The 24910-nt window shown below is 48.6% G+C and overlaps 1 protein-coding gene and 3 long non-coding RNA genes across 13 annotated transcripts; 1 reads left to right on the forward strand and 3 right to left on the reverse strand.

The window, feature by feature from the left end:
• Positions 1 to 88: 88 nt before the first annotated feature.
• Positions 89 to 13341, reverse strand: LOC308591243 (polycystin-1-like protein 2). Of its 9 annotated transcripts, none has more exons than XM_081201830.1 (23): positions 11719 to 12572; positions 11208 to 11333; positions 10999 to 11084; positions 10623 to 10695; positions 9864 to 9919; positions 9585 to 9644; positions 9178 to 9339; positions 8921 to 9045; positions 8526 to 8655; positions 7878 to 8006; positions 7319 to 7526; positions 7019 to 7203; positions 6568 to 6798; positions 5922 to 6026; positions 5678 to 5835; positions 5191 to 5340; positions 4789 to 4991; positions 4162 to 4355; positions 3023 to 3167; positions 2708 to 2927; positions 2433 to 2619; positions 1559 to 1641; positions 89 to 658 (listed from the first exon to the last, which is right to left on the reverse strand). In XM_081201830.1, the coding sequence occupies exons 1-23, from the start codon at positions 12026 to 12028 to the stop codon at positions 640 to 642; spliced, it is 3345 nt and encodes a 1114-aa protein (XP_081057956.1). In that variant the 5' UTR covers positions 12029 to 12572; the 3' UTR covers positions 89 to 639. The 9 variants fall into 9 exon arrangements, 8 of the variants coding, with proteins under 8 accessions (XP_081057956.1, XP_081057955.1, XP_081057954.1 ...); XM_081201829.1 differs by having other exon boundaries at positions 5678 to 5832; positions 8921 to 9048; positions 11719 to 12555; XM_081201828.1 differs by having other exon boundaries at positions 8921 to 9048; positions 11719 to 12553.
• LOC308591248 lies at positions 9644 to 21831 on the forward strand. Its single transcript, XR_014010088.1, has 4 exons — positions 9644 to 9777; positions 10571 to 10747; positions 13366 to 13497; positions 21736 to 21831. It is a non-coding gene; the product is annotated as an uncharacterized lncRNA (long non-coding RNA).
• On the reverse strand, positions 13752 to 18829 carry LOC308591251. Its single transcript, XR_014010092.1, has 3 exons — positions 17887 to 18829; positions 15357 to 15524; positions 13752 to 13853 (listed from the first exon to the last, which is right to left on the reverse strand). It is a non-coding gene; the product is annotated as an uncharacterized lncRNA (long non-coding RNA).
• LOC308591249 lies at positions 18888 to 24674 on the reverse strand. Of its 2 annotated transcripts, XR_014010090.1 has the most exons (4): positions 24551 to 24674; positions 22591 to 22772; positions 21714 to 21890; positions 18888 to 19325 (listed from the first exon to the last, which is right to left on the reverse strand). It is a non-coding gene; the product is annotated as an uncharacterized lncRNA (long non-coding RNA). The 2 variants fall into 2 exon arrangements; XR_014010089.1 differs by lacking the exon at positions 22591 to 22772.
• Between the last annotated feature and the right edge of the window lie 236 nt (positions 24675 to 24910).

Genomic DNA, 24910 nt, shown 5'->3' on the forward strand with positions numbered 1-24910 from the left:
CTTTGCAAGATAACACACAGCACACATGGACTTCTTACTGGGGAGAGGAGGCTTGCCTTCATTGCAATCACACACAGAGTACTTAAAATTGGAATATAATAAAGCTCCATTTATTATAAGAAATATATACTTGGATAGAAAAGAGTTCCTAGTTTTAGCTAATTAATCTTAAAGCTACAAGGGAGTCATGCTTGCTCTTTACTCTCAGCAGAGATACATCCATAGATGTCCTCTCTCAGCTTCAGAAGGAAGAGGGGGAAGCAGGAAGTTTGGTCACTGTCAGGAACCGTAAGAATATTAGTCTAATAGTAAAGGAAAGGTAATCACAGAGATCAAAGGGCAGTTAGACAATCTTGGAGGTTCCCTTCTTTATCCACTTTAACCTCATGCAAACCCTCAGCAAGCTGAGTTGCATCCCAACTCTTTCAACACTCAGTGAGTTCAGGGTTGGCTCCATTGGCAGGTTACAGAATGGGACTTCACTGTCCCCCTCCCATGCTGTGCCCTCCCGTTCCTCCAGAGAGATGGTCCTGGCCTTTGTACAGGTGTGGGTGACATCATGTTGGAGAGGCTGATTGCAGGTCTTGGGCACATGGCGTGGCAAAAGCCAAGGTGGCCTCGCAGAAAGTTGTCCTCCCATCACTGGAAAGAGCACAGCCTGCAATCACAGAGGTCGAAGACGTGGGTCAGGATGGGGCCCTAGGACTGCTCCCCAGCATATTTTCTACTCCCTTGGCCCCAGTCCTGGAGCTGCAGTGTCCCTTAGGATGGTTAAATTACTGGTAACCTAATATGTCTGCTCTAGTCTGACTGGCAGTGGCGTTTCAAGGCCACGAGCAAAGAGAGACTACTCGAGATCTTTTTAATGGGGAGTGTCAAGAGTTAGGAAGGCAGGGAGCCTGCAAAGCAGCTGCTCTGCCACTGGGTGGTGACTCCTCTCCACCCCCACTGTACACATGCCAGTCACTACCTTTTAGTCCCTCCCCAATCTTCTCCCCTTCCACAGGGGACAGTCCCAGTCCTGCCCTTGCAGGGGCTTCAGTTCAATGTGTTTCCTTCCTTTTTAGCAAGCCCAGGAGATGCCTAGTGTAGCCACTCTGCATCCTCTGAGTCTCCCAGAGCGGGCCCTGGGCTACCTGCTCTTGGCAACCAGAGGTGCCCACACCAGCAACTGGATTCCTCCACCAAGCCTGCATGCCTTGCAGGGCCACTCAAAGCAGCAGAGGAATGGTCCAGGTGGGCTCCTAGTCATGCCAATCCAAAGTGGAGAGGCATGGTTCTTCTCTGTGTGTGCATAACCTTCCCTTACGGGGAGGTGGAAGAGGGAACAGACGTAGTACTGAAAACGCTTCCTCTTGCCTGGCCACTGTCGTGAAAGGAATTTTTTGAACTTGAGTTTGTTTTCTGCAGTGGGTGCAGGGCATTCTCAGTGCCACCTTTGCCCTTCTCTACTTGGAGGCAGTCCAGGCCCCAACCCTCTCCGGGGAAGCCCCTTTCCCTTTCCCTCCTTCAATTCATCCTGCCTCTCAACTTCTGCAAGCCTCCTTCCTCCCTTTACCGGTCTTCCAGGTCCAGGGCTGCCTCATCTTCATCCTCTGCTTTCTTCAGTATCAGGGCACAGAAGATGGCAAAGCTTATCACCTGCAGTGGGTTTCATGGGAGAAGAGGGATGGGCAGGATCCGCAGCCATTTTGCCCCCCCCCCATCCATAAAACAGAGGGAGCATCTGTAGGCTTCCCTTTCTCCAGATGAGCCAAGCCCCTCACTTTGTGCCAAAACACCACAACAAACTGGTGTATGTGTGAGGGTGCTTTGGTTAATTTCTCCCCCACCCCCTTGAAATTCATGGGAAGAAGAGAGGAGATGCAGTGGGTGTTTGCAGTGCTCCGATGCCAGACACCTGTCCCAGGCAGGCAGACAGGCAGGCAGGTGGCAGACACATACTTGAGATGAGGAACCGTGATTTCTGCTGCTGCTGCTGAGATGTCCCCTCCCCTATGGGTTGCCAGTTGAGGAGTATCACAGACCCTGAGATTTCAGGGCCCAAACCTGAGACCTAGGGGCTGCCCCTGGTGGTGTCAGGGGCACAGACCCTGGTATAGTCACAAGGGTCCTAGAGACAGAGGTTAATTAGGAGAAGAGTGGAGGTAGTCCCCCAGAGTGTCTATGCTATAATTTGCATCCAGATCCTGCTGGTCCAAAGTGTGCATGCTCTATACACAGTCTTCTGTGTACACACACACACACACACACACACACACACACACCACTGGAACTCTCACCCATCTAGCGATTCAAGCCCTTCACCTGCCACCTGGAGGGTACTAGGCAAACCTGAAGACTTCAGATCAGACTTAGAGGTCTGGCAACCCGACCTCCCGTGAGAAGCCCCCCCAGGAATGCTGGGTTTGCTCAGCCTGGCTGGGAAGTACCTTGAGAGGCTGCAGGATGAAGAGAGCCTGGCCCATGGAGATGGCAGTGGAGATGAGCCAGCGTTCGGTGCTCTCCTTGCCATAGTGGAAGCCATAGAGCAAGGAGAAGAAGGTGGCCACTGCGCTGAGGGAGACTAGCAGGGCCCACCCCACCCAGGCGCCCCACCAGGGCAAGTGCCACCTTCGGCTGTGGAGGAACAAGAGGAAGGCATGAGGAGGAGGCTCTGCAGGGTAGGCTTCCCTGCCTGCTCACGCAGCCTGTTTGAGCTACCTACATGGAGCGAGACCGGATGGGGCTTGCTAGCTCAATACGCCTGGCCATCTCCTCCACGCGCTGCTGCAGAGCCGGAGGGTGCTTGGCTGTCGAGACCCCTGGTTCCAGCTCCCCCAGGAGACGGGAAATGTGCCGCAGCTTCAGGAGGAGGTAGCGGTTGCAGTAGGTCTGGTGCAGCGCATCAGGGCTGGGTGCCACACTGGAGATCTTGGGCTCCCTCCCTGCAAGCAGAAGCCACAGCGTCACCATCCTCTGGGAGTCTAGCAGGGCTGCCCAAGGCAGGCAGGCAGGCAGGCATGCATGGCTGGGCTCTCACCTGCTGCCTCCTCTTCCTCCCCAGGATCAGGGTGGATAAAACGAGCCAGCCACTGCAGAAGCTCCTCAAGGTCCATGTCGGGATGTAGCAGCTGTTGGCTCTGCTTGCTGGCTTTGCTCAGCGTCTCCACTGCCCCGCGCAGGCTCTAGGGAGGGAAAGACAAGCATGGGTAGACGGGAGAGTGGCAGGCGACTGGGGCACAAATGCACCCAACAGGCTGAGGGTAAGGTGGGCAAAGCTGGGCCCATGAAGATGTAGCAGATGGGAGAAGTGCTGTGGGAGATTTGCAGCCAAATCTAACAATGCATATTTTTGTGAGTTAGCATGTGAAGGGGTTAAGACCATAGGGTCACATAATTGAAAGACAGACTCGGACCATAGAAATGTAATTGGTAGAGATGGTTCTGTGTGGGGTCATTTCCCCTCCTCTCTTGGGAATGAAGAATCAAGGTATTTCCTGTTCCTTCCCTCTCTCTTTTCTCTTCAACCAGCAATGGAGCAGACATATATCCTATCACTCCAGCATTGGCCACATACCTCAAGCTGTTCATACTGTAAATATAAGTATTTTGCCTGCATGTATTTTACTGCTGTTGCTGCTGAGAACAATTGCATGACTATGAGTAAGTAAACATATTTTAAACTTACTTCTCAGTCTGTGTCTGGTTCTTTGTTAAGGGGCAACCAGCTTGCTTTGTGGCTGGACTGAATTTAATGAATGCTTCACAGCCTTTTCCTATGCTTTCTATTTTTCTGCTGAGGATGAGACTTTGAACTCTGCTCAGCCCTGAGTTTTAAACGAAGCGATAAGCTGATCTCCTTGTATGTTCAACCCACAAATGTGGGCACCTGGAGGGATAAATTACCATTAACATATCCTCTCCTACCTATTAAAAGCCATCCCATAAGTGCCACAGAGAAAAATCTCTGGCAAGCCAGTGCTTGTTGTATCTGCAAATGCAAAAATGTCTCCCTGGGACCAAGTTCACTGGTGCAAGAAGGATCCTGGGGGACTTGGGGGAGAGGTAGCTGGGGATTGGGTGGGGGTTCTCGTCCACTGCCAGCTCAGCCTTGACCTTATTCCAAGGGGAGGCACAATGGGGAAAATGTCCTGGGTCCTGGAGAGCTCTTGTCCCTACCTCATGCACAGTGTCCAGGGTTGTTGGGCTGGCAGGGGCACTGGGCACAGCCGTTGCCAGGCCAGGCTTTGCATGGCTCTTGCGTGGTTCAGCGTGGCGGAAGATGAATACAAGGAGCAAGTTGACGGGGAAGGTAATCAAGGCACTCTCCACACTGATCATGATGTCCTTCCAGGAGAGGGAGAAGCAGCTGCCTGTGTATCAACAGGGGGGGAAAGTGCCTGCAAGTGGACCTACCAGTCACTACTCTTTGTGCCCCAAGGAAGCAGGAAGGAGGCACCAACTGCTACCTGCACAATCAGAGGCAGGATACCTCTAGATTCAGGGGGTGGGGGATCAAATGTAGGAGAGGAGCCTTGCTTGTGGGCTTCCCAGGAGGCATTGGGTGGCCACTGTGTGAGAAGATCCCACCCGCAGTTGGCCTGATCCAGCTGCACCCAGGCTCTTCTGAAGTCCTAATACATGAACGTCCCTCCTGCCGGCCCAAAGGGTATGACTGCGTTTGTCCCTCCAGTTGTGGCAAGAGGGACTTTCCTCCACTGGCAGGAGTTGGAGCAGAGGAGTTGCACAGCCCCCTTTTCCATGCCAGTGGCCCTTGGGAGATATCCCATGTGGCACAACCCTTACCAACATTCAGGAGCTCGGGTGAATCATGGGGCACCTCCCAGAACATGAGGCTGACAAGGGCAGAGCAGAGGAGGAGGCAGAAGCCGCAGGAGAGGCCCTGGACCCGCGTGACGGGCCGCCCGTGGCCTGTCCGGGTCAGCAGCACTGTCAGCACTGTGTGCTCCTCCCGTAGACCGCTCAGAGTCCTTTGCCGGAAGATGGGCCTGCAGAGAGAGTGGTAGATAGATGGGTGGGAGCAGGACCCAAGGCCAGGCTATGGGAGAGCCAGAGGAGGAAGACAGATGGAGTCTCCAGCTCTGCCTGGGAGGAGGCGGTTCGGAGATCCCTGCTAAGTTCATGCACAGTGGGCAGGTGGGGGCTGAGGACACCCAAACAGACTCCCCCGTCTCTTGGTAAGCCTACCAGAATGCTGTTAGCTGGTGCTGTGGAGCTGCTAGGAAATGCTGGGTGGTGCTGTGTGGGGCCCCTGCTGCTGGGACGTGCCATGGCTGGCAAGAGAAATGGAACCTCCTACTTTGCTGCAGGTCTCGCACTGTGATGTGGGCGGTATGCCTGAGGGAAGGGGATGGGTAGTGAGTGCCAGGCAGGAGGCTGGTGCTCCTAGTGCCCCACTTGGAAGAAAGTCCTGCCAGGCAGAGGCAAGAGGCCTCCCTGCTGGATAAGTGCCAGGTGTGCTGACCCCCCCCCCGCAGCCCCGCCTCCTCTCGGATGCCTGAGGATGGTCACCCTGACACAATAACCACCTCTGCCCCATTCAGAGAGAGGGAGAATTGTGGCATGTCCAGCAGAGGCAGGCTGGCACCCCATGGGAGGTGGGCAGTGTCTGCATGCCGGCACAATGTCTCCAAGTGGGATGTCACCCACCCACCCTACTTCTGGGCAGACTGACCAGGGCAGCTGTGGGGTGGCGTGGGGCTCCTGCCACAACCAAATACTCTGGAGCTCTCCCAGTGGGTATGGCTCCCGTAGGAGGAAGAGGCTGGCATCCAGGGGCAGGCGCCGAGGCTTGCTGACACCAGATGATCCCTGCAGGCAGATGCAGACCTGCTGGAGATGAAAGGGCTGGGTGAGCTCTGGGGCAAAGACCAGGCCCCCCACCCCACCCCCTCCATCACTCAGGGCAGACCACTCACACAGGGGCTGCCTCCAGGGGCCTTCTGCTGGCCATGCAGGCAGATCTGGAGCAGGTAGCCGTACTGGGCACAGGGATCATCATCGGACAGGAGGGCTGGCCCTGCCTGGGAGAGGGAGAGGGGTGTGAGGGGTGGCGTTTCTAGGGTCATGCTCTGCCACGGAGCAGCGCAGGAGAGCAGAGAGTGCTGAAGCCCCATACATACAGTTGTCCTTCCCACGTGGCCCCAGTGAAGACCAGAATAAGGGGATCTCTTTTGCTGGCAAAGAGATATGCAAACCTTAAATCCACATGGAATCGTTAGACAGAACAGAGTTAGCTGTATCTCACTCAGCTGTATGTTTATAGAGAGCAAAATGCAGTCATGACCATCTGTAGCAAATAAGAAGCCTCCCCCGCCCCTAGCCAACCACACCTTTTTGGGGTGGGGGGTGAGGAGATCAGAGTCCTTTCCTCTCCACATGGCGTGGGAGGGCAGCTGGAGAACCCTCCAAGAGTTCAGCCTCCAAATGGTGGCTGTTGCTGAATGACATGCCCTTCTGGGAGCATCACCACCTAAGAGCTGCCAAGGGCCTGTGGGTTTGTGCTGCTTGCTGCCAGACCCCCCCCCCCTTTACCTCCGGCCCTCTCACCACACAGCAACTTACCTGGTGCAGGGGGCGTGTATCCAACCAGCGGGCCCAGGCCACCCCAACCAAGTAGAGGGCATAGACGACTCCCAGGACCACGACCAGAACTGGGTTCTTGTTCACCTGGCTAAAGTACTCTGCTGTGCGCACCACATCCAGCTGGACTGGCGCCACCCAGAAGCTGCTGCCAAAGAAGGAGAGGTGGGTGCAGAGGCAGTGGACTTCCGCCAGGCTGCTGCTCTCTCCTACCTGCAAACAGGGTGGGATTAAGGGTGCTTCTGGGCAGCAGATCACCTTGGATATTTCTCACAAAACAGAGATCCAGATGCTTTAAATAAAGAAGCAGCAGTCTGGTCTTGAAATGGGATAGAAGTATTTTTAAGGACCAGATTCTGATTCTTCCCTGCCTCCGGCAGTAGGGAGCGCAAGGTACCCAGATTCCCTTTGTTTCTTGAACGCCAAGACTCACCTTGCAGCCTGCCTCTTGCCACTGGGCATCAAGCAGGTGCCGGGAGATGCACTGGATCCCATAGGTGCTGACATGTAAGGTGGCAGGACCCTGGCTGGCAGAGAGGTTCAGCGGTACCACCAGGAACTGAAGGGTTCCTCTCAGGTCACGAAGAACTTCCTCCTTCACTAGCCAAGTGTAGCCATCTGCAGGAGATGGGGGCGGGGCAACACAAAAGGGAAACCATTTTAGGAAGAGGTCCTCACACTCCCCAGGCCGAAAGTGGAAGCAGAAGCCAGCTCTTCTGTCCCCCTGCTATACCCAGGCCGACGTTGGGCTCAATGGGCTCCCGGAGTTGCTCGCTTGGCTGCAGGAAGAGTTCCAGAGGCCCCACAGGGTCCAGGTGAGCGTGGATCATCAGGGACCCCCCTATCCATGTCACATTCGCAGTCAAAAGGAGGGCCTCCCCTGGAGAGAGGAAGGCAGCTGGCTCGGCAGGGGCTGTAGGCACAACCCGGGGCAGGAAAATCTGGGATGGGAAAAGAGAGCAGGATATCACTGGCTGCTACTGCGCCACCACAGTGAGATGAGCAGCTGCCTCAGGCTCTCACCCGGAGCAGAGGCAACCTCACTGATGGAGGTGAGCTGCAGTGGGAGAGAGGGAAGGATGATGACAGAGAGACCAGACCCTGTACTGTAGGCTCTCCCAGCTAAGCGGCTGGCCTACCTGGTGGCTAATCCAGCTGATCTCCACACCATGAGATCCTGCCATGAGAAATGATACTGGAGGGCTGTCCTTGCCCTCTGGAGATGCTCAATAGCCCACCCCCTTACAGGGAGGAAGGCTCCACTCAGCCCAAAGTCTCCAGGCAGGACATACCTGGACAGGGTTGCTCAGGTTGCTAACGCTGATCTGGCTGCCCTCAGAAAGGAGGTTCAGTTCAGCTACAGCTCCTGTGACCCCTTGCTCAGAGCTCGGGGAAAAGGGGCTGCCCAGGAAGCTCACCATCTAAAGAGAGAGGGAGAGAAGAAGAAAGGGTTCCTGCTGAGGGGGCCTGCCCCACCAGCCATGCCTGCTTGGCCACACTTGGCAGGATGGCTGGGCGCTCCTCCCCGCCTCCTCACGCTCTGCTGCCCATTTTTGGAAACATGGCTGCTTACTGTTGGAAGCACTGGGTAGGTAGATTGAGTAGGGCCAAGTCAGGGGACCTTGGTTGCAGGGGTGTGGCAAAGGGGTTTCATGAAATGTTTGGAGTCCAACCCAGAAGCATGAGGCTCCAGAAGAGGGAGGGAGGGAAGATGCCTCTGGGTGCATCGTCAGGCTGATCTGAAGGAGTCACTTCTGAGTGCTGGGCCCCAGTGCATTCCACAGCACAGCAAGCGACTCCTTGGCTGGGTGCTCTCTGCCTTCCTCCTCCTCCTGGGGTAGCAGCAGTTGGCAGAGGAAAGTTTCCGTTTCATGGAAAGGGAAGGCCACTGTGCCCAGTCCAAAGGAGAGGGCCAGCCACACACTCCTGCACCCTCTGACCTGCACATCCACTGGAATATTCTGTGGCATGACGGCTCCCAGCGCAGACTGCTCTGGCAAAATGACTCTGGCTGCCCATGGGTTGCCAGGGAAGGAGAACGCCATATTGCCCAGCCTGGAAGAGTTCACCCTGAGCCAGGGAGACAAAGAGAGTTAGGGTTAGAGCCAGGGCACAGCAGATGGTGCCCGGGACCAGGGTGCCCCAGGAGAGCTGCCAATCTGCATGACAGCCAGGCAAATGTGAGCCAGCTGCCATGATAAGGGAAGGGCAGATGGCTACCTCATGGCCTTTTCTCTTGGACACTTACTGCCAAGATCTTTCTCCCTTCCCTTCCCAGACCAGTCAAGCTTCCTACCTTCCCCGTCACCCAATGGCTGCAAGCCTGGTAGCTTACCTGTGTGTATAGATGCTGATGAGAGGCGTCTCCATGGTGATGGCATCACTGCTGCCCCCCAGTTCCTGAAGAGCTTGCTCCAGTTTGTGAAGGATCTGCATCAGGGTGCCAGTCAGGGCCTCATGCTGCTGGAGGGAGAAGTGGGCAGTTACTGGGGACTCAATCTCCATCCAAGATGGGGCAATATGGGATGAAGGGACCCATGCACCTGCCTGTCCCTCCCCACCAGGGCACTCTGGAGTGTGGTATATTCTCACCTGGATGTTGATGTTGGGTGAGCAGGGGCCCAGAATGACCTGCAGGAGCCGGCTGGTGCCATGGACTGCCAGGAGGTTGAGGAGGTGCCAGTGTGGGGAGGCTGGAGGCCTCCTTTTCAGCAGGTCCTCACTGACAGCTTGAAGAAACCCCACCTCCTCTTCCTGGCACGCAAAGGCACATGATGTTAATGTTCCTCCATGCCCATGCATTGCCCAAAACCCTCAGCACTAATGGGGGTCCCTCAACTCCTTCCATGAAATGTTCCCCATCACCTCTCTTGGAAGAAAGAGCCTCTCAGGACTTGGCCTGACTCTCTCTTCAGGTTTCCCATGGGAGCTACACAGCCTTTGGAGTTGGGGCTCAGTCCCTTCTGGGGCATCCGCCCTCCCCATGGGCCCAGTCATACCAGCTCAGAGGCACTCCAGGCACCATTGTTCACCGGCAGTGTCAGTCGCTGGAGCAGCTCCTGCAGGCAGAATCAGGAGTTTGGGCTCAAATGCTGGCAGGCAAAGGCAGGCCACTGAATAAGGGGTTCCCGGCCTACATAAGGCCTGTGCTAACCACCAGAAGAGAGGTTGGCTGTCTTGAGCCAGAGGAAGGTTGGTGGCTCTGCTTTGGGCCTCAATGGGGCTGGGCTGAAGGGAGTCCCCTCCCCAGATACTCCCTCCCAGTGGGGCTCTTTTACCTGCTGCCAGGTCCTGGGAACAACATCCTGCAAGGCCTCCCTGATTGCTGATGTCTCTGGAGGCAAAAGGAGAAGTATGAGCAAGAGTCTTTGCTCCCCTCAGGGTCCCCCTACACAGAAACAGGCATTTTGGCCTCCATAAACACAAACTTCTTGCGGTGGGCCTGTTTCAACAACAAGCTACTTCCTTTCAGGGGAAAACCACTGTCCTGACTGGCAAAAGGATCAGCCTCATGATAAGGGATCCATTGGCTACTAGTTATATTCCTGGTTTTACATTATTACAGTTGCTTATTTTCATACTGAGCATTGCTTCAGGCCCTTTCCATTGAGGAGGTAGAACATGGTAATAAAAGTTTATCTGAAATAAAACTTGTTAAAAACAGTTAATCACGGGTGCCTTGCCCCTTGGGCATAGCTTAAACAAATACCATTTGTAAATGTTGGAGTTGTAATTCTGTACAGGCAGGTTGAAAGCATATCTTTTGGTTGTGCTGACATCTACAATCTTTTTGAAAAGATGGTCTATGTGAAATTAGATAAAATACCCCTTTCAGCCCCACAAATATTATTTTAGGGCATTTAAAGGGTTTTTTTAAAATGAGCAGAATGACCCAAGATCATTCTCGATGGACTTGATGGCCCTTGTGGTCTATTCCAACTCTATGATTCCATCATCAGCCTCTCACAATTGCTTATACTTGCAGATGACCTACTCTTCAATGCATTACTTCAGAAATCAATAAATCCCCACATCACCTGGGTACTTCTGCTTATCACCCAGATGCCGCCGCATGAGCCTTTGTGGCCTCCGCCCCATGGAGGTCAGATCCTGGTGGCAGACAGAGAAAAAAGAGTGGGACAGAGTAGTGCCACTGTGCCAGGTAGGATATGTCACCCAATAGGCTTTTTTGGAAGGGGCAGGGCAAAGGGTTCCCTGTTAGGAGCTTGCCCAGGAATCATGCCCAAAGGAATTGTCTGGAGGGTGGCTAAGAGGTGGCAGACAGGCTGCTTTTATTGCCCCCCCCCCCATCCTCTGCCTTGGTGCATCCGCTGGAGTTTGGTTTCAGGCAGCAGGAGGGAAAGCCTATTTGCTTTGGACTTGGAGGGAAGAGAACTGGCCAGCATCACCTACCAGCTGAGCCTTCTGTTTTTGCCAAGGCCTGGAGCTGTTGGCACTTCTGGCCGCTTTGACTGGGCATTCACCTCCCTCCACAGGACCTGCCAAAAAGACCATCCTGAAAGGGAGCCCCTCCTGGATCAGGAGGACCAATCTCTGTCCTCAGGGATGGGTTGGGGTGGGGGTGTCAAGGTCACACCCTGGCAGCCTAGCTGGTCTCTCACCAAATTCGCAGATGAAAGGATGCCTCTGGCGGCACGTGGGCCCGGTAGCCTCCTGCAGCAGGCCCAGGTTGGAGAGGAAGGTGCAAGTGGGGGGCTGGTGAGCCCCATGCAGATGAGGCTGGGCTCCTGGGCAAAGACACAAGAGGCCGCCATGGGCATGGTGGTAAGCTGGGCAGGGCAAGGGCCTTGCCCCCTTGTAAGATCTGACCACAGTAGGCAAAGCGGGGTGGTATGCTCTTGACAGAGCAGATTAAAATAAGCAGAATTCTACACTACAAGCAAAAGAGCCAGCTCTCTGCAGCACAGTGCCCCCCACCTCCACACCCTGCCCCTCAATGTGGCTCCCCAAATCCCAGCCTTTAACCACAGCCAAGCCAGCTGTGTAAAGGGACAGGGACTCCCAGACCTGGCCTTTGTGATAGAAACCAGGGCGCACCCTCCACCTTCTGGAGTAGAAACCACTCCCCGCCTCTGCCCAGCCCTCTCGGGTGCCCACACAGGACTGACTTACCTGCCACCACAGGCTTGGTTGGGCCCTTGGAGACCCACCAGACCCCAGAGGGCCCTCTCATCTGCCCCCTCCTCCTTCTCAGAGCACCCCACGTCCCTGTCTCCTCACAAGGGACCTGTGCCAAGTGCCCTCCCCATCGGCCGCAGGCAGCCTGGGCATCCTCAAAGGCCAGTCTTTCCTGGGCAAGCTGGTAGCAATGTCCCTGGTGCTCCCTTAGCACAGCCTCAGGCGTGGTGACAGGCACAGCAGTCCTGCACAGGACCCAGAGCAGCAGGGCTAAGCCGGGAGCTGCCTGTGGCCTTAGCGCCATCTCAGTCTGGCAGGACAGGCAAGATGGTCCCAGCAGGGCTCTGCTTGCTCCTCTGGCTAGAAGCCCACATGAAACACAAGGGAAGGAAGAGGCCAAGCCCTCCCGGTGTCTCTATTTGCCCATGAAAATCAAGGGGGCAGCTGGGCAGCTTCCACAAACACTGGGCAGGGAAATTTGACTCTAGGAGGAAGAGGAGGATGACAAAGCTTGTGGGCCAAGATTGCGGTGGGGAGGGCACATAGGAATAGCTCACATCTGCAATCTTTTTGGAAATAGGTTCCAGTGAAATTTGACATTATTTTTTGCCATCTTAAACAGAGTGTGGACACCATCACCAGAGAAAGCTTCTCTACTTCATTCTCTCTTTAAAATTATGCATACCAGCCTTGCCCAAGCCGGTACCCTTTGGACTACCACTCCCCTAGTCCCCAGCTGGCACAACCTTGTGATACTAGAACTGATGGGAGTTGTAGTCCAAAGCATCTTCAGGGCACCAGCTGGGAGAGGGTTGATGTATGTCAAATGTGACCTTGGAGTCCCAGGCTGTTTTGCATTATTGCATGTTGTTTCCCTTTAAAAATATAGTCCAAACAAACAGCAGCCTTTCTGGGGAGAAACTCCTGCTTTCAGCCTCAAATATTGAATGCACTTCTTTGATCACAGTGGTTAGATAGCAACAGTTCTGCTGTAGAAATCTGAGTGAAATTCAAGCACACAGGAACATTATCTTTTGAATGTTTTTAATTCCTGTTTTTAACAGTCTCCTATTGTTTGACTGTGGTGCTGTGGTTTAAACCACAGAGCCTAGGACTTGCCGATCAGAAGGTCGGTGGTTCAAATCCCCGTGATGGGGTGAGCTCCCATTGCTCGGACCCTGCTCCTGCCAACCTAGCAGTTCGAAAGCACCTCAAAGTGCAAGTAGATAAATAGGAACCGCTCTAGCGGGAAGGTAAACGGCGTTTCCGTGCATGCTCTGGTTCGCCAGAAGCAGCTTAGTCATGCTGGCCACATGACCCGGAAGCTGTCTGCGGACAAACGCCGGCTCCCTCGGCCTATAGAGTGAGATGAGCCGGTCACGACTGGACCTAATGGTCAGGGGTACCTTTACCTTTACCTTATTGTTTGACTTTAATTTTAATTAACCACTTAGATATTTTACTGTATTACAATCAAGTGGCATGTGGGTTTTGTTAAATAATTAAAGTTACCCTCAAAAGTATGTTTTCCTATCAATTAGTATAAAATAATGCCCTCCAAAATGTTATGAGGTCGATCTGATACCAATTGCTCCTGCTTCTCTCACTGTGCTGCCATGTTCTCCTCCTCCTCACTCCCAGGTTTGTTGCTCTCGCATTGGCTCCCCAGTCTCACATTTGCAGGAAGGGGAGGCTAGGAATACATCTGGCTGGGGAAGTGTGGTTTGCAAAACAACAGAACCTGTGACAACAACAGGCTGGAGCTGGAGGCAGGTAAATTTTTTTGACTGTACTCACCTTGCTTTTAGTAAACAAGGTTTTTACCCCCCCCCCTTTCAAAAACCTGGCAAACCTGGTCAACCAGAGACAAGAGTAGAAGGAAAGAATTGAATACAAACACCATTAATGGTTCAAGATGGGAAGGGTGTAAATAATAAAATTATTATTATTATTATTATTATTATTATTATTATTATTATTATTATTATTACTACTATTTTTTATTAATTACCTGTGTCCAGCATGAGACCACTTCCAGGCTGTTACTGTTTTGTGCGTGGGATTCAATACACTCCTGGCAAATTGAGGTGGTACAGTTCCAGTGGATTGGGCCCTCTTACACAAGAAAGCTGCTTCCAAATAAAAAGGGATTTTTGCAGTAAGGAAAGCGCCGGGGCAATGCCCTGGAGAGTGTGGTATAAAAAAAATGCTTGATAAGGTATCATACAACCTCCCACAAACAAATCAGGAAGAATGTTCAATAAACAGGTTGTCTACCAAAATCAACCTGTTGCTGTTCCTTTCACTTAATTAGTTATTCTCCATCCTCCCTGAGTTCTGGAAAACTGAGGCCCATTGTGAACTGGGCAATTTGTTTTAATTTTTGAGATACGAGTTTTCTGATATACCACACGTGCACAAAACAGTGGGTTTTTTAAAAAGTGAGTGTCTTGCCTCAGGCCCATGGAGGCAGTTTGCCAAGGAAAGTACAGGACTTAGTAACAGAGGGTATTAATAGAGGGCATCCAGAAAAAACAACACCAGGTTTTTTTATAATAAAAATACTCGTCCACACAATGTTGGCCTTTTTTCCCCTTACGAAATTTTCTTTACTGTATATCCTTTGCTGCGTTATCTGTATATTGGGGAAATCCAAATTAAAGCAGCTGTGGGTAGGATTCAGGCTGCCATTTGGATGAGGCCAATGTGTGGATGCACTGAATCCACTTTAAGCTGCTGTGTGTACATATCCCACGAGAGGGTGCTGAAGAGCAGGACTAGGAACCGGGTGATGATTCTTCTCTTGGCAATCCAGCAAAGGCTTGACGGTTAACCCGTTTAGCCTTGGCTCTGGCCAACAGATGAACGGCATCATGGTTGGTTTCCCCCAGCTTGAATCTAGTCTGGTCGTAGGTATGAAGGGAGTGATGGCCAGAGACCTGCTTGGGCAGAGTTTATTGCTACAAAACAGGCATTATTATTATTATTTGACTGATGTTTTAATGTATTTTTAATATTTTGTTGGAAGCTGCCCAGAATGGCTGGGGAAACCTAGCCAGATGGGCGGAATATAAATAAATGAATTATTATTATTATTATTATTATTATTATTATTATTATTATTATTATTGACACACGCTTCCTATAACATTCAGGGCTTAGCTCAGGGATGGGGAAATATTCTGCTCTTCACTAAAATAATCCCAGAGCAGGGTGTAGCAAAATACTGACTCAAAATTACATGAAGTCAATAAGAAGATTAAAACATCAAAAACAATACAAGTCACATCATGGATCCAGCGGGTAGGGATTTCTACCTTCTTCATCATGAACATGATGCTGGACTATTCACATACTGGAGGTTGCTGTTAGGCTGTAGTTCGGCACAACTAACAGATCTTTCAAAAAGTCTTTGGGGAAAGTTGTCACATTGTTATGCTTCCAAAAGGCTGTAATGAAAGTGGAACAGCCATTTAAACATGGTGAAACACCTCACGTGTAGGACTCTTTCACCTTGGGCACCAGAACGGGTTTGTTAAACTGGTTTTATTACATGAATCATGAACACTATCCTTGGCCAGGGCGGATACCCGCAGGGAACAGAGCACATGCGTGGAACACCAATAAATTACCTGTTCTGCATTTAAAATAAACACCTGCTGTCACCTGCTTAAAGAGATCCTAACCGTGCTCTTACTACACAAGCAAAATATCCGTTTAAAATTCAACGTGAGCTTTGCATTTCTATAGCCTTGCGGAATTACAGAAATAGCTTGCTTGCAGCATTGTCATATCTAGTCCTGTTGGGAAAGTGTATTTTTTTATATTAAATGTGCAATTGCAAATCATGAAAGCTTCAAATGCTGTAGTTGGGAATTACTTTTTAATTAATGTTTGAAAGGTTGTTGTATTTCCCTTTCTGGGGGCTGCATGTTCTGTTTGCAGATAACAAAGATAGCAGAGGTGTTGCCTTCCTTCCTTTATGCTATAAAATCTCTGGGATCTAGGTGGCACTGGGGAAGGGTGGGGTACCAAGAGGGCTAAATGCCCACCAATGGAATTGCTTGCCCATCATGTGTAAATCAGAAAGTGTGTGAAAAAGGCTTGTTTCTACTCCAGAAGATGGTCATCTGCCAGACCAAGCTCACCCTCTGAGAGCTCCACTTGCCTCTTTTTTTGCCCACCCTGCTGTCTGAGGCAGCTGCCTCACTCTGCCCCGATTGCACCACCTTATTCTCATCACTTATAAATTTATCTGTGTCAAGATGAGCTCTTGTACTACAGAATTTACCATTATACCACTATCTATCAAGCTAAAAGAGGCACATTTTCACCAGTTCATGTTATGCAGAAAAAGAGTTGGAGAGAGCAGCCGTAGCTATTGGCAGCAAATAAGGTGCTGGATCCAGACAGTCGTAAGAGCAGGCCCACTGAACTCAATGGGACATACTGGATCCAACAACTTTGTCAAGATGTCAGCTGTAGCTTGTAATAACTTCTGCAGTAGGAATGGAGCGAAAAGAAAACTTCCCTTCTTTTTAAACAATGTGTCTCATTCTAAGTGTTATTTATTTGTGTGTCAATCACGCTCCTCTCCCCACTGTTTTATAATTTTCCATTTGGCAGGCTCTGGAATAAGTATGTGTTTTTCCTCATTCTTCCTCCAGTGAGCTATGGAATAGGGAGTTTCAGTTGAGGCCCAAGAGAGATCTGTGGAATTCCCTCCCACTTCATATTCTTTGACAGCCACTGATGGAAAGGGGTAGGAGGAAGAGAACAGTGGTGGGGTCCATCTTGGGTCTTATCAGGCTAGTCAGAAATGAGTAAGTCACACACATCCTAAGCCTTTATTTCCCAGGACTCCCAACTAGGTTTTGGGTAGAAACTCTGTTCTCATAAAGGCAGTGGCATTCTCAGGAAAAAAACCACTAGTTTCTATCTTTCTTCTTTTCTTTTTAATAGTAACTGAATAATTATGTGGGATTGTGTAGCACTGGCCCAACAGCACAGCCCATTCAAGTGGTGGCATTGCTTACACTAGGACAGCCTTTGCCAGCCTGTCACTCTCCAGATGTTTCTGACTTCAGCTCCCATGAACCCCAGGCAGTATGGCCATATGATGCTGGGGCTTATGAGAGCCATGTGCACAACATCTGTTTTTTTTTTTAAAAAGATATTTATTAAAGTTTTTAAAATATAACAATGAAAATGAAAAATAAAAAGAAACAAAATACAAAATACAACATAAAAAGTTAAAAAACAAATAATTTTCCATAACATATCTTCCTTACGCTTATTTCCCCAGACCTCCTCATACCTCCCTTCTTTGTATTCCACTTCAATTTGTTAGTTCAGCAAATCCTTACCATTAAGCTTTTACCCATTTGTAAACCTTTTTTTTTCGTATCTCCTAAAGCATTACAGCTGGAAACCCCTTAGTTTCTATCCAACATCCTTCTAACATTCATTAATTTTACAATATTTCTGTAAATAGTCTTTAAATTTCTTCCAGTCTTCTTTCACCAACTCTTCTCCCTGGTCTCGGATTCTGCCAGTCATTTCTGCCAATTCCATGTAGTCGATCACCTTCATCTGCTATTCTTCCAGAGTGGGTAAATCTTGTGTCTTCCAATACTTTGCAATGAGTATTCTTTCTGCTGTTGTAACATACATAAAAAAAGTTCTGTCCTTCTTTGGCACCAATTGGCCGACAATGCCCAGGAGGAAGGCCTCTGGTTTCTTCAGGAAGGTATATTTAAATACCTTTTTCAGTTCATTATATATCATTTCCCAGAAAGCCTTAATCTTTGGGCACGTCCACCAAAGGTGAAAGAATGTACCTTCCATTTCTTTACATTTCCAACATTTGTTATCGGGCAAATGATAGATTTTTTCCATGTCCACAACATCTGGTGGCATCCGGTGGTGAAGCCTGCTTGAGGCTAATGGGGTGGCCAGCTGTCAATGCCTGAGTGTACTTGCTTGAGACAGACATGGGATGGTGCTTTCTGTCAGCTCTGATCTGAGAGCTTCCCAGAGCCACTTCGTGAAACAGTTCTGGATGAGGTAGCCCATCACAATACAGTCAATCAATTGTTATGTATTCATGGGAGACAGTTTTGAACTCATACACTAAACTACTTAGGAGCAGGAACATGTCACCTGTGGTTCAGGAAATTAGGATCCAGTGGCCCATTCCCATGGATGTTTGCCTCAAAGTCAATATAACTGTGTTCAGTGAGGTTTGCTTCCACTTAATTCTGCAGAGGTTTGCGCGGATGTGATATAAATAAGGACAATCATGTAAAACATAACTTTTTTTCAATCCATAAACTTCTTGCACCACCAGGCCTGTTTTGCCTCCAATCTCCAAAAGGAAAAATTTAAAAAATATTAATTTGTTTATCTGAAAACTTTGTTTCCACCATCTGATCAGGTGCCTTTTGTGACAATAAACACACATGAATATGACGTTCTTTCCCTCAAAGAAGTGGCACGCACACACAATCCGGTTGCTAATTGTGTTATTCTCTATCCAGCATGGTCAGCAGTGAGATAACTGTCAGCATCCTACTACCTCCTGGCACCTCTAAAAAGAAAGCAGGGAAGGTGGGGGAAGAGTCACCAGGTTGATGTCCACTCACTCGCCTTCTGTCATGGTGTCATCATCATTCCCAGCCAAGAAAGTCTCTGGTTTTGCTGTGCCAAAAATGGGCCAGGAAGAAACAAATTACAGTCATGTTTTTACTTGTTGTCTTGGCTACATGATTTATGAGCCTCAGTGCAGCGATTAGAGATGAAAGAAAACATTCCAGGCCCAGGACCCACACATTGCTGAGGTCTTGTGTGCCTGGCCTTCTGCAGGAGTTACTGTAAAAGCAGGCGGGAGGGAGGGGGTCATAGGAAGTGACCCCACCCTCCCAAAAGGAAAATTACAAGGGGCACACTGGTGAGCACATATACTGGGTGCCAGGTGCCTCGTGGCTGCTGCTGTATGAAACTATCCCTGCCTGGAGAGAATCAAGAGCGTTTTCTAGGCCCTACTGTGGGCAACAGCTATGCAATTATTGGCATCAATAAAGGCAACATGGGAGAATAAGCTACATGCATACATAGATACATATTTTTATTTGCACGCTGCCTTTCCACAGCTCAAGCATGAATATGTAATTACAACATAACAAAAGTCATGAACAATAAACAAAACATTAAAAAAATACACAGAACAGAACCAAACAGAACAATGTCCACATAAATCACAAGAAGATCTAAAATAAAGATACGAAAAACCAAGAGCAAGCCGCCCCCCCCCCCAATACCTCAGCCCAAGAATATTTTGTGAAGCCTCAGCTTTTTTAGCTAGAGTCAGTCAGGGGCCCACCCTCCCAGGCCAGGTGGGAAAAAAGTCTGCAAGGGAGGGATCAGGACATCCAGGACTCACAGCCAAGATGGAGGAGTTTGCATGTGGAGGAATGAGAAAGTGGGCTTAAAGGTTTAGCCAGAGAAGTTTCTTCTGTATGACAAAGTTGACAATGGTCATGATCCTCAGCCCAAATGCCAAATTCCATCGATCCTTCTCTGTCATAAGACCACATGCTTAACTGTGAACAAGAAGGAAGGGCAGGGACATAGTTAAGGTTGCTGCAGAGAATCGTTGGTTTAAAGGCTGTGCTTTAACAAGCAGAGGGAAATAATCTTTACTTAAGGAATAAGAACATGAGAGAGAGAGAGAGAGAGAGAGAGAGTTTTTTGAGGAGTAAACATCAGAGAGACAAAGGTCAGCAGCATTATCATCAGAAAGAAAAATAGTCTGCCATCTCTTCTCCTTACCTGGCTCAGTCAACCACTTCTCCCTTATGTCCGCTTATCCATGACAGAAATTTGTTGCTTTTGAAGGGCCCTGAGCACATGTATAGGATGTTGCTGATGGAATTATTTCCAGCAGGATCATGCCCCAGAACCACTCTTATTAGTAATAAGATACTATTTATTTGGTATGTCAGAGGAAGTTTCTGCTTTCTGCCAGAGTATTCCACAGGAACAAGGACAGTAACTGGCTTAAGAAAAGGTTTGAGCAAGAGTAACTACCTCTCATTAGCAGATCTACGTAAAGGAAAAGACAAAATGGCAAATAAGGTAGACCTCGTTGGTGTAATTATTTAGGCATAATTCTCTGTTCTAGCCTTCCACAAATTGGTGTCCTCCAGATGTGTTGTACTATAGCTCCCTCCCACCCCAGCTAGTACAGATGTAAGTTGTGATTCAAAACATCTGGAGGGTGTCTGGTTGGGGGAAATTGTTATGTTGCATCCTACTTAGGGGCTTATTGATTTCATGTCTGGTTTCTACAGCTGCTGCTATCATCTGTTCTATAAGTACAATTGGATTTTTGGTTACCACTGACATGAGCCAAGTTGGTAACCTCCATGTTTTCTATGGCCAAGTCACTGTCCATTTCAACTGGGTAATTATTGTGGGAGTTGTTTGCAGTCAAAGCTAACAATGCACACCTATGCTAGTTAGTAAATGAAGGGGTTAAAGGCCACAGAGCTGTAAATTACTAGAGAAGGGACAGATAGGTCACACCCCCTCACATTTGAGAATAAGTATTGTCTGTTTCTTGTTCCTCTCCTTCTTCTGTTGAACCATGTAAGCTGAGCAGATGTTTGAGACTTAGGCCGCATGTTTGAGATTAGTGTTTGCCTTTTGTAATCAATAATATAATGCCTGTGTTGTTTCTGCTGTTGTATTGAACAATGCATGAGTGAGACATGTGTTTACTGTAAGTAAAGCATTTAAACTTACTAAAGTTTGTGGTCTATTCACTCTGAGAAAGCTAGAGGGAGAAGAGAACAGTAAGCACTTAACACTTGGACATTTAAAGGTCTAATAAGCTATATTTCCCACACTTTGCAAATGCTGCATAGATCTGAGTTTTAAACTCTTCTGGGGGCTGTTTTGGCTACAGAGTGCGTGAAGTCCCATGTTTGTTTGTTTTTATTCTAAGCAGTCAGCCGTTTTTTCTTTGTAGTTCCCCACACAAATGGGACTTCGGGAATAACTAGCATTCCCCAGTTATTTCCCAACAATTATGATCTTGATGGGCTTGTTAACTTGACAGCTCTGGTCTCCTATTCCTATGGGTAGTTTTCAAGATCCAAGTCCAATCTGTGGCAAAGCACAAGACTGGGTAGGACAACCATAAATTACATTTCACTCTGCTTGAATTTGTGAAAGGAATGTGGAACTGGTAAGGCATTTTGTATGGCTGGCCCTTGGTGAGGCTGAAACTCCCATGATCTCAAAGCAGCACCTGTTATGTAGCCATCAGAGTAGGTATCAACAATGCAGATATTAGGTACAGGGTGTGTGGAAGGCTTTCAGCAGAGGAGGAGTAATATTCATGAAAATCTAAGAGCTAATTTTCAGATATGTTTTGAAACAGAAGGATTGGTGCCTTTAAGATGTAGCACTCATACCTGAGCCCATGTGAATGTTTATAACTACAGTGGTACCTCGGGTTACATACGCTTCAGGTTACATACGCTTCAGGTTACAGACTCCGCTAACCCAGAAATAGTACCTCAGGTTAAGAACTTTGCTTCAGGATGAGAACAGAAATTGGGCTCTGGCGGCGTGGCAGCAGCAGGAGGCCCCATTAGCTAAAGTGGTGCTTCGGGATAAGAACAGTTTCAGGTTAAGAACAGACCTCCGGAACTCTGGGCGGCTTCCAACTGAATATTAAAAACAGTACAGCATCAGACACTGTATAGTAATTCAACATAGAATTGGTGAGTTAGACAGAAATATTGTTGCTCCCCCAAAGAATCTCATAATATGGTTTGAAAGACAAGGGGGCAAATTCATCCCCTCCTCACTCCCCCCACCCTTTGGAGGGCTTTCCAGAAGCCCCAGATAACAACACTCAGGTCATCTTTCAACAAATAAGCGAACTGCTCTAATGAAGTGAATAGAACTACCCTACCTACATTTTTGTTTTTATGACTGCAGATAAGCTGGAGCCACCGTGCAGATATGGAAGCATCGTGACTGTGCGTCTCTGGCCTGTTGTTATCTCAGCCCATTCCAACCCTCTGCAACTTGATGGTAAATAAATGAAGAGGCTGTTGGGCTGCCCTCCAGCTCATGTGGTTTAACTTGCTTAACTGGAAAATAAAGAGAAATGCACATTTCCTGTGAAAATGATGGCTTTCCACACTCCCCTCAACCTGAAAATATTTCCCGTGACTGAATAAACAGAAGACAGGAAGGCAAGGCTGTCATAGGGGGATAATCAGGCAAAAAGAGAAACACACACCCCATAATTCATACAACTTTTGTATCTGAATGTGGTGGGGCCCCTTTCCCACCCATCTCCCTTGTCAATAAGAGCAGGTGAAGAACTAGAGATCACGTCTCAAATACTCAGCATATTGGCAAAGTCGTGTAATGTTACTCTGAAAGCTGATGCATGTACTTGGATCAATCACTTTCTTGCCCTCATATGCCAAGGTCCATTTGTGCAGTGATGTGAATCATTGCTCAATTCAGCTGAACCAATTGCCAAAGCCCAGAAAACTTTTGAAATGTAGCTGCACTTTGTTGGTGAGGTTCAAATGAATGTGTGTCCTTAGTTCAAACATTTCACTGCTCAGAGACCCATGTATACATGGGGAAACAGTGACATGCACAACTCCGTAGCTTGAATCTGCTTTAAAAGTTTGTCAGGCTGCTCAAGGTACAGGTTCAAGCATTTATATCTCCCCACACATTCAATTTTTATTTTTTAAAAAATCCAAAATAGATTAAACTGGGACATGCAGCAACTGTTTCAGTCCAGGGTTCTAGTTTCTCTATTTAATTCACCTTCCTCAACCTCCGTCTTCCTGTTCCAACCCCCACCAACTTGCAATCCATCTCAGTTCTGATAGGGCTGTTTCTGGGGTCCACCCCACGTTCCCAGCTTTTTGTTTTCCCAGCTGATCAGTTCCTGTTCTGCTGGTGCTACTGTTTTGACTGCATAAGAAACCAGCATCACAGCCTGAAGACTGGAAACAGAGGGTATGGTTGTGGTGTTGTATGAGGATAAATGTACAGAAGAATCATTAATAGTGTAAAAATATTTGGCAAGTGAGTCACATTTATTTCAATCAGTATTGATCCTAAGAAAGCATGCCTAGGTTTGCAACTAAGCTTAAAGAAAATCCAATTAAATTAGCAAGATATTTTCTAAATATAAGTAATTTTGTAAACTTCTTAGAGATTTTATTTCAATCAATCGATATATGAATTTTGTTACATAAATAAAATAAATAAATATATTTAGGACTGACAGTCATTTCTGCACCATATGTTGAAAGTACTCTCACAGCACTTTAACTGTTATGGCTCCCACCAAAGAATCCTGGAAGCCAGCTTGTTAAGTGTTCTGGGAATTGTGGCTCTGTGAGGGGTGTCCTAAAAACAACAAGAAATTAATTTGAAACAGGTTTGTTCTAATGTGTTTGTGAAATGATTGTTGATTAGTGTTTTCTAAGTTATGTTTGAAGGTCTGTTGTGTGTCCCAATGTAGTGGAGGTGGCATCTACATAAAACACTTACATTCAGTTGCTTAGCCTTTGGTAACTTGGTACCTTCTAGGTGTTTTGGATGACATCTTTGGCTGTGATGGGAGCTGTAGTCCAAAACAACTGGAGGGCACCCGGTTGATGAAATCGGCAATAGCAAGTGTTGCACTCTTCAAGCTCTTTAGAATTATTTCAGCCTGAGGGTTCTTCTGAAAACTCCTAGGTGGACTCCTGGTGCTCCCTTCAAATCCCAGGTAAGGCAGAGGTGGAAAGATATAACTCATTTTCTCATTCACTTACAGTGGTAACTCGGGTTACATACACTTCAGGTTACATACGCTTCAGGTTACAGACTTCGCTAACCCAGAAATAGTGCTTCAGGTTAAGAACTTTGTTTCAGGATAAGAAAAGAAATTGTGCTCCGGCGGCGCGGCAGCAGCAGGAGGCCCCATTAGCTAAAGTGGTGCTTCAGGTTAAGAACAGTTTCAGGTTAAGTACGGACCTCCGGAACGAATTAAGTACTTAACCCGAGGTACCACTGTATTTTAAAATATTCTTAGGTAATATTGACAGTCCCCTTCCTAGATCCAGAAAACCTCCCTGCCAGAAGAGCCCTTACACATAGGTAAAGGTAAAGGGACCCCTGACCGTTAGGTCCAGTCATGGATGATTCTGGGGTTACGGCGCTCATCTCGCTTTACTGGCCAAGGGAGCCAGCGTACTAAGCTGCTTCTGGCAAAACCAGAGCAGTGCACGGAAACGCCGTTTACCTTCCTGCCGGAGAGGTACCTATTTATCTACTTGCACTTTGACGTGCTTTCGAACTGTTAGTTTGCAGGAACAGGGACCGAACAATGGGAGCTCACCCCGTCGCGGGGATTCGAACCACCAACCTTCTGATCAGCAAGCCCTAGGCTCTGTGGTTTATTTTAAGATATTCCTAGGTAATACTGACGGTCCCCTTCCTGGATCCAGAAAACCTCCCTGCCAGCAGAGTCCTTACACATACCCATTGTCATAAGGTAGGCATCCTCCTACCTATTTGACACCTGCTGAAAGACTTTTTGTTTTGGTAAGCCTATCTAGACATATATAGTTACCTTTATATGTTTTAAGTTTTATTATTTTCAATCTGTGTTAAAATGGTTATGCTCTTATAATTTTTTTAATTGTTTTGAGTATATATTAGTGTATCAGCTTCTCAGACTTGTGTATGTGTATATAATTCATATTGAAGAGTGGGAAGATATCAAACGTACACCCCAAACAATCAATCCATCATTTCCATACAGGTTAGAAACCAACTAATATGCTATCTGCCTGACCACGCTGACGCCATTCCTCTCAAAAGTCCCGTATGAAGCACATTCTAGTCGTACGTACTTATGAAGAGAAAAATATGCCTTCTTTCCCACCCCCGTTGGCCGCCTCATGAAAGTAGACTATTTCATTGGCTGACAAAGTCAACGGCGCGTCGTTCCGATTGGCCTCTGAGCACTATGCCCTCCTCCACCCATCCCACCCCCCCGCCTCTCCACCTGGCTGGTGAGTGGGAGTGGCCTAAGGTACGGCGGCCGCGGAAGCCCAAGAATCCCTTCGGTCGAGGCGGGCGAGTCTGA

The sequence above is a fragment of the Podarcis bocagei genome (assembly GCF_964188305.1).
Source record: "Podarcis bocagei genome assembly, chromosome: 7".
NCBI classification, from domain to species: domain Eukaryota; kingdom Metazoa; phylum Chordata; class Lepidosauria; order Squamata; family Lacertidae; genus Podarcis; species Podarcis bocagei.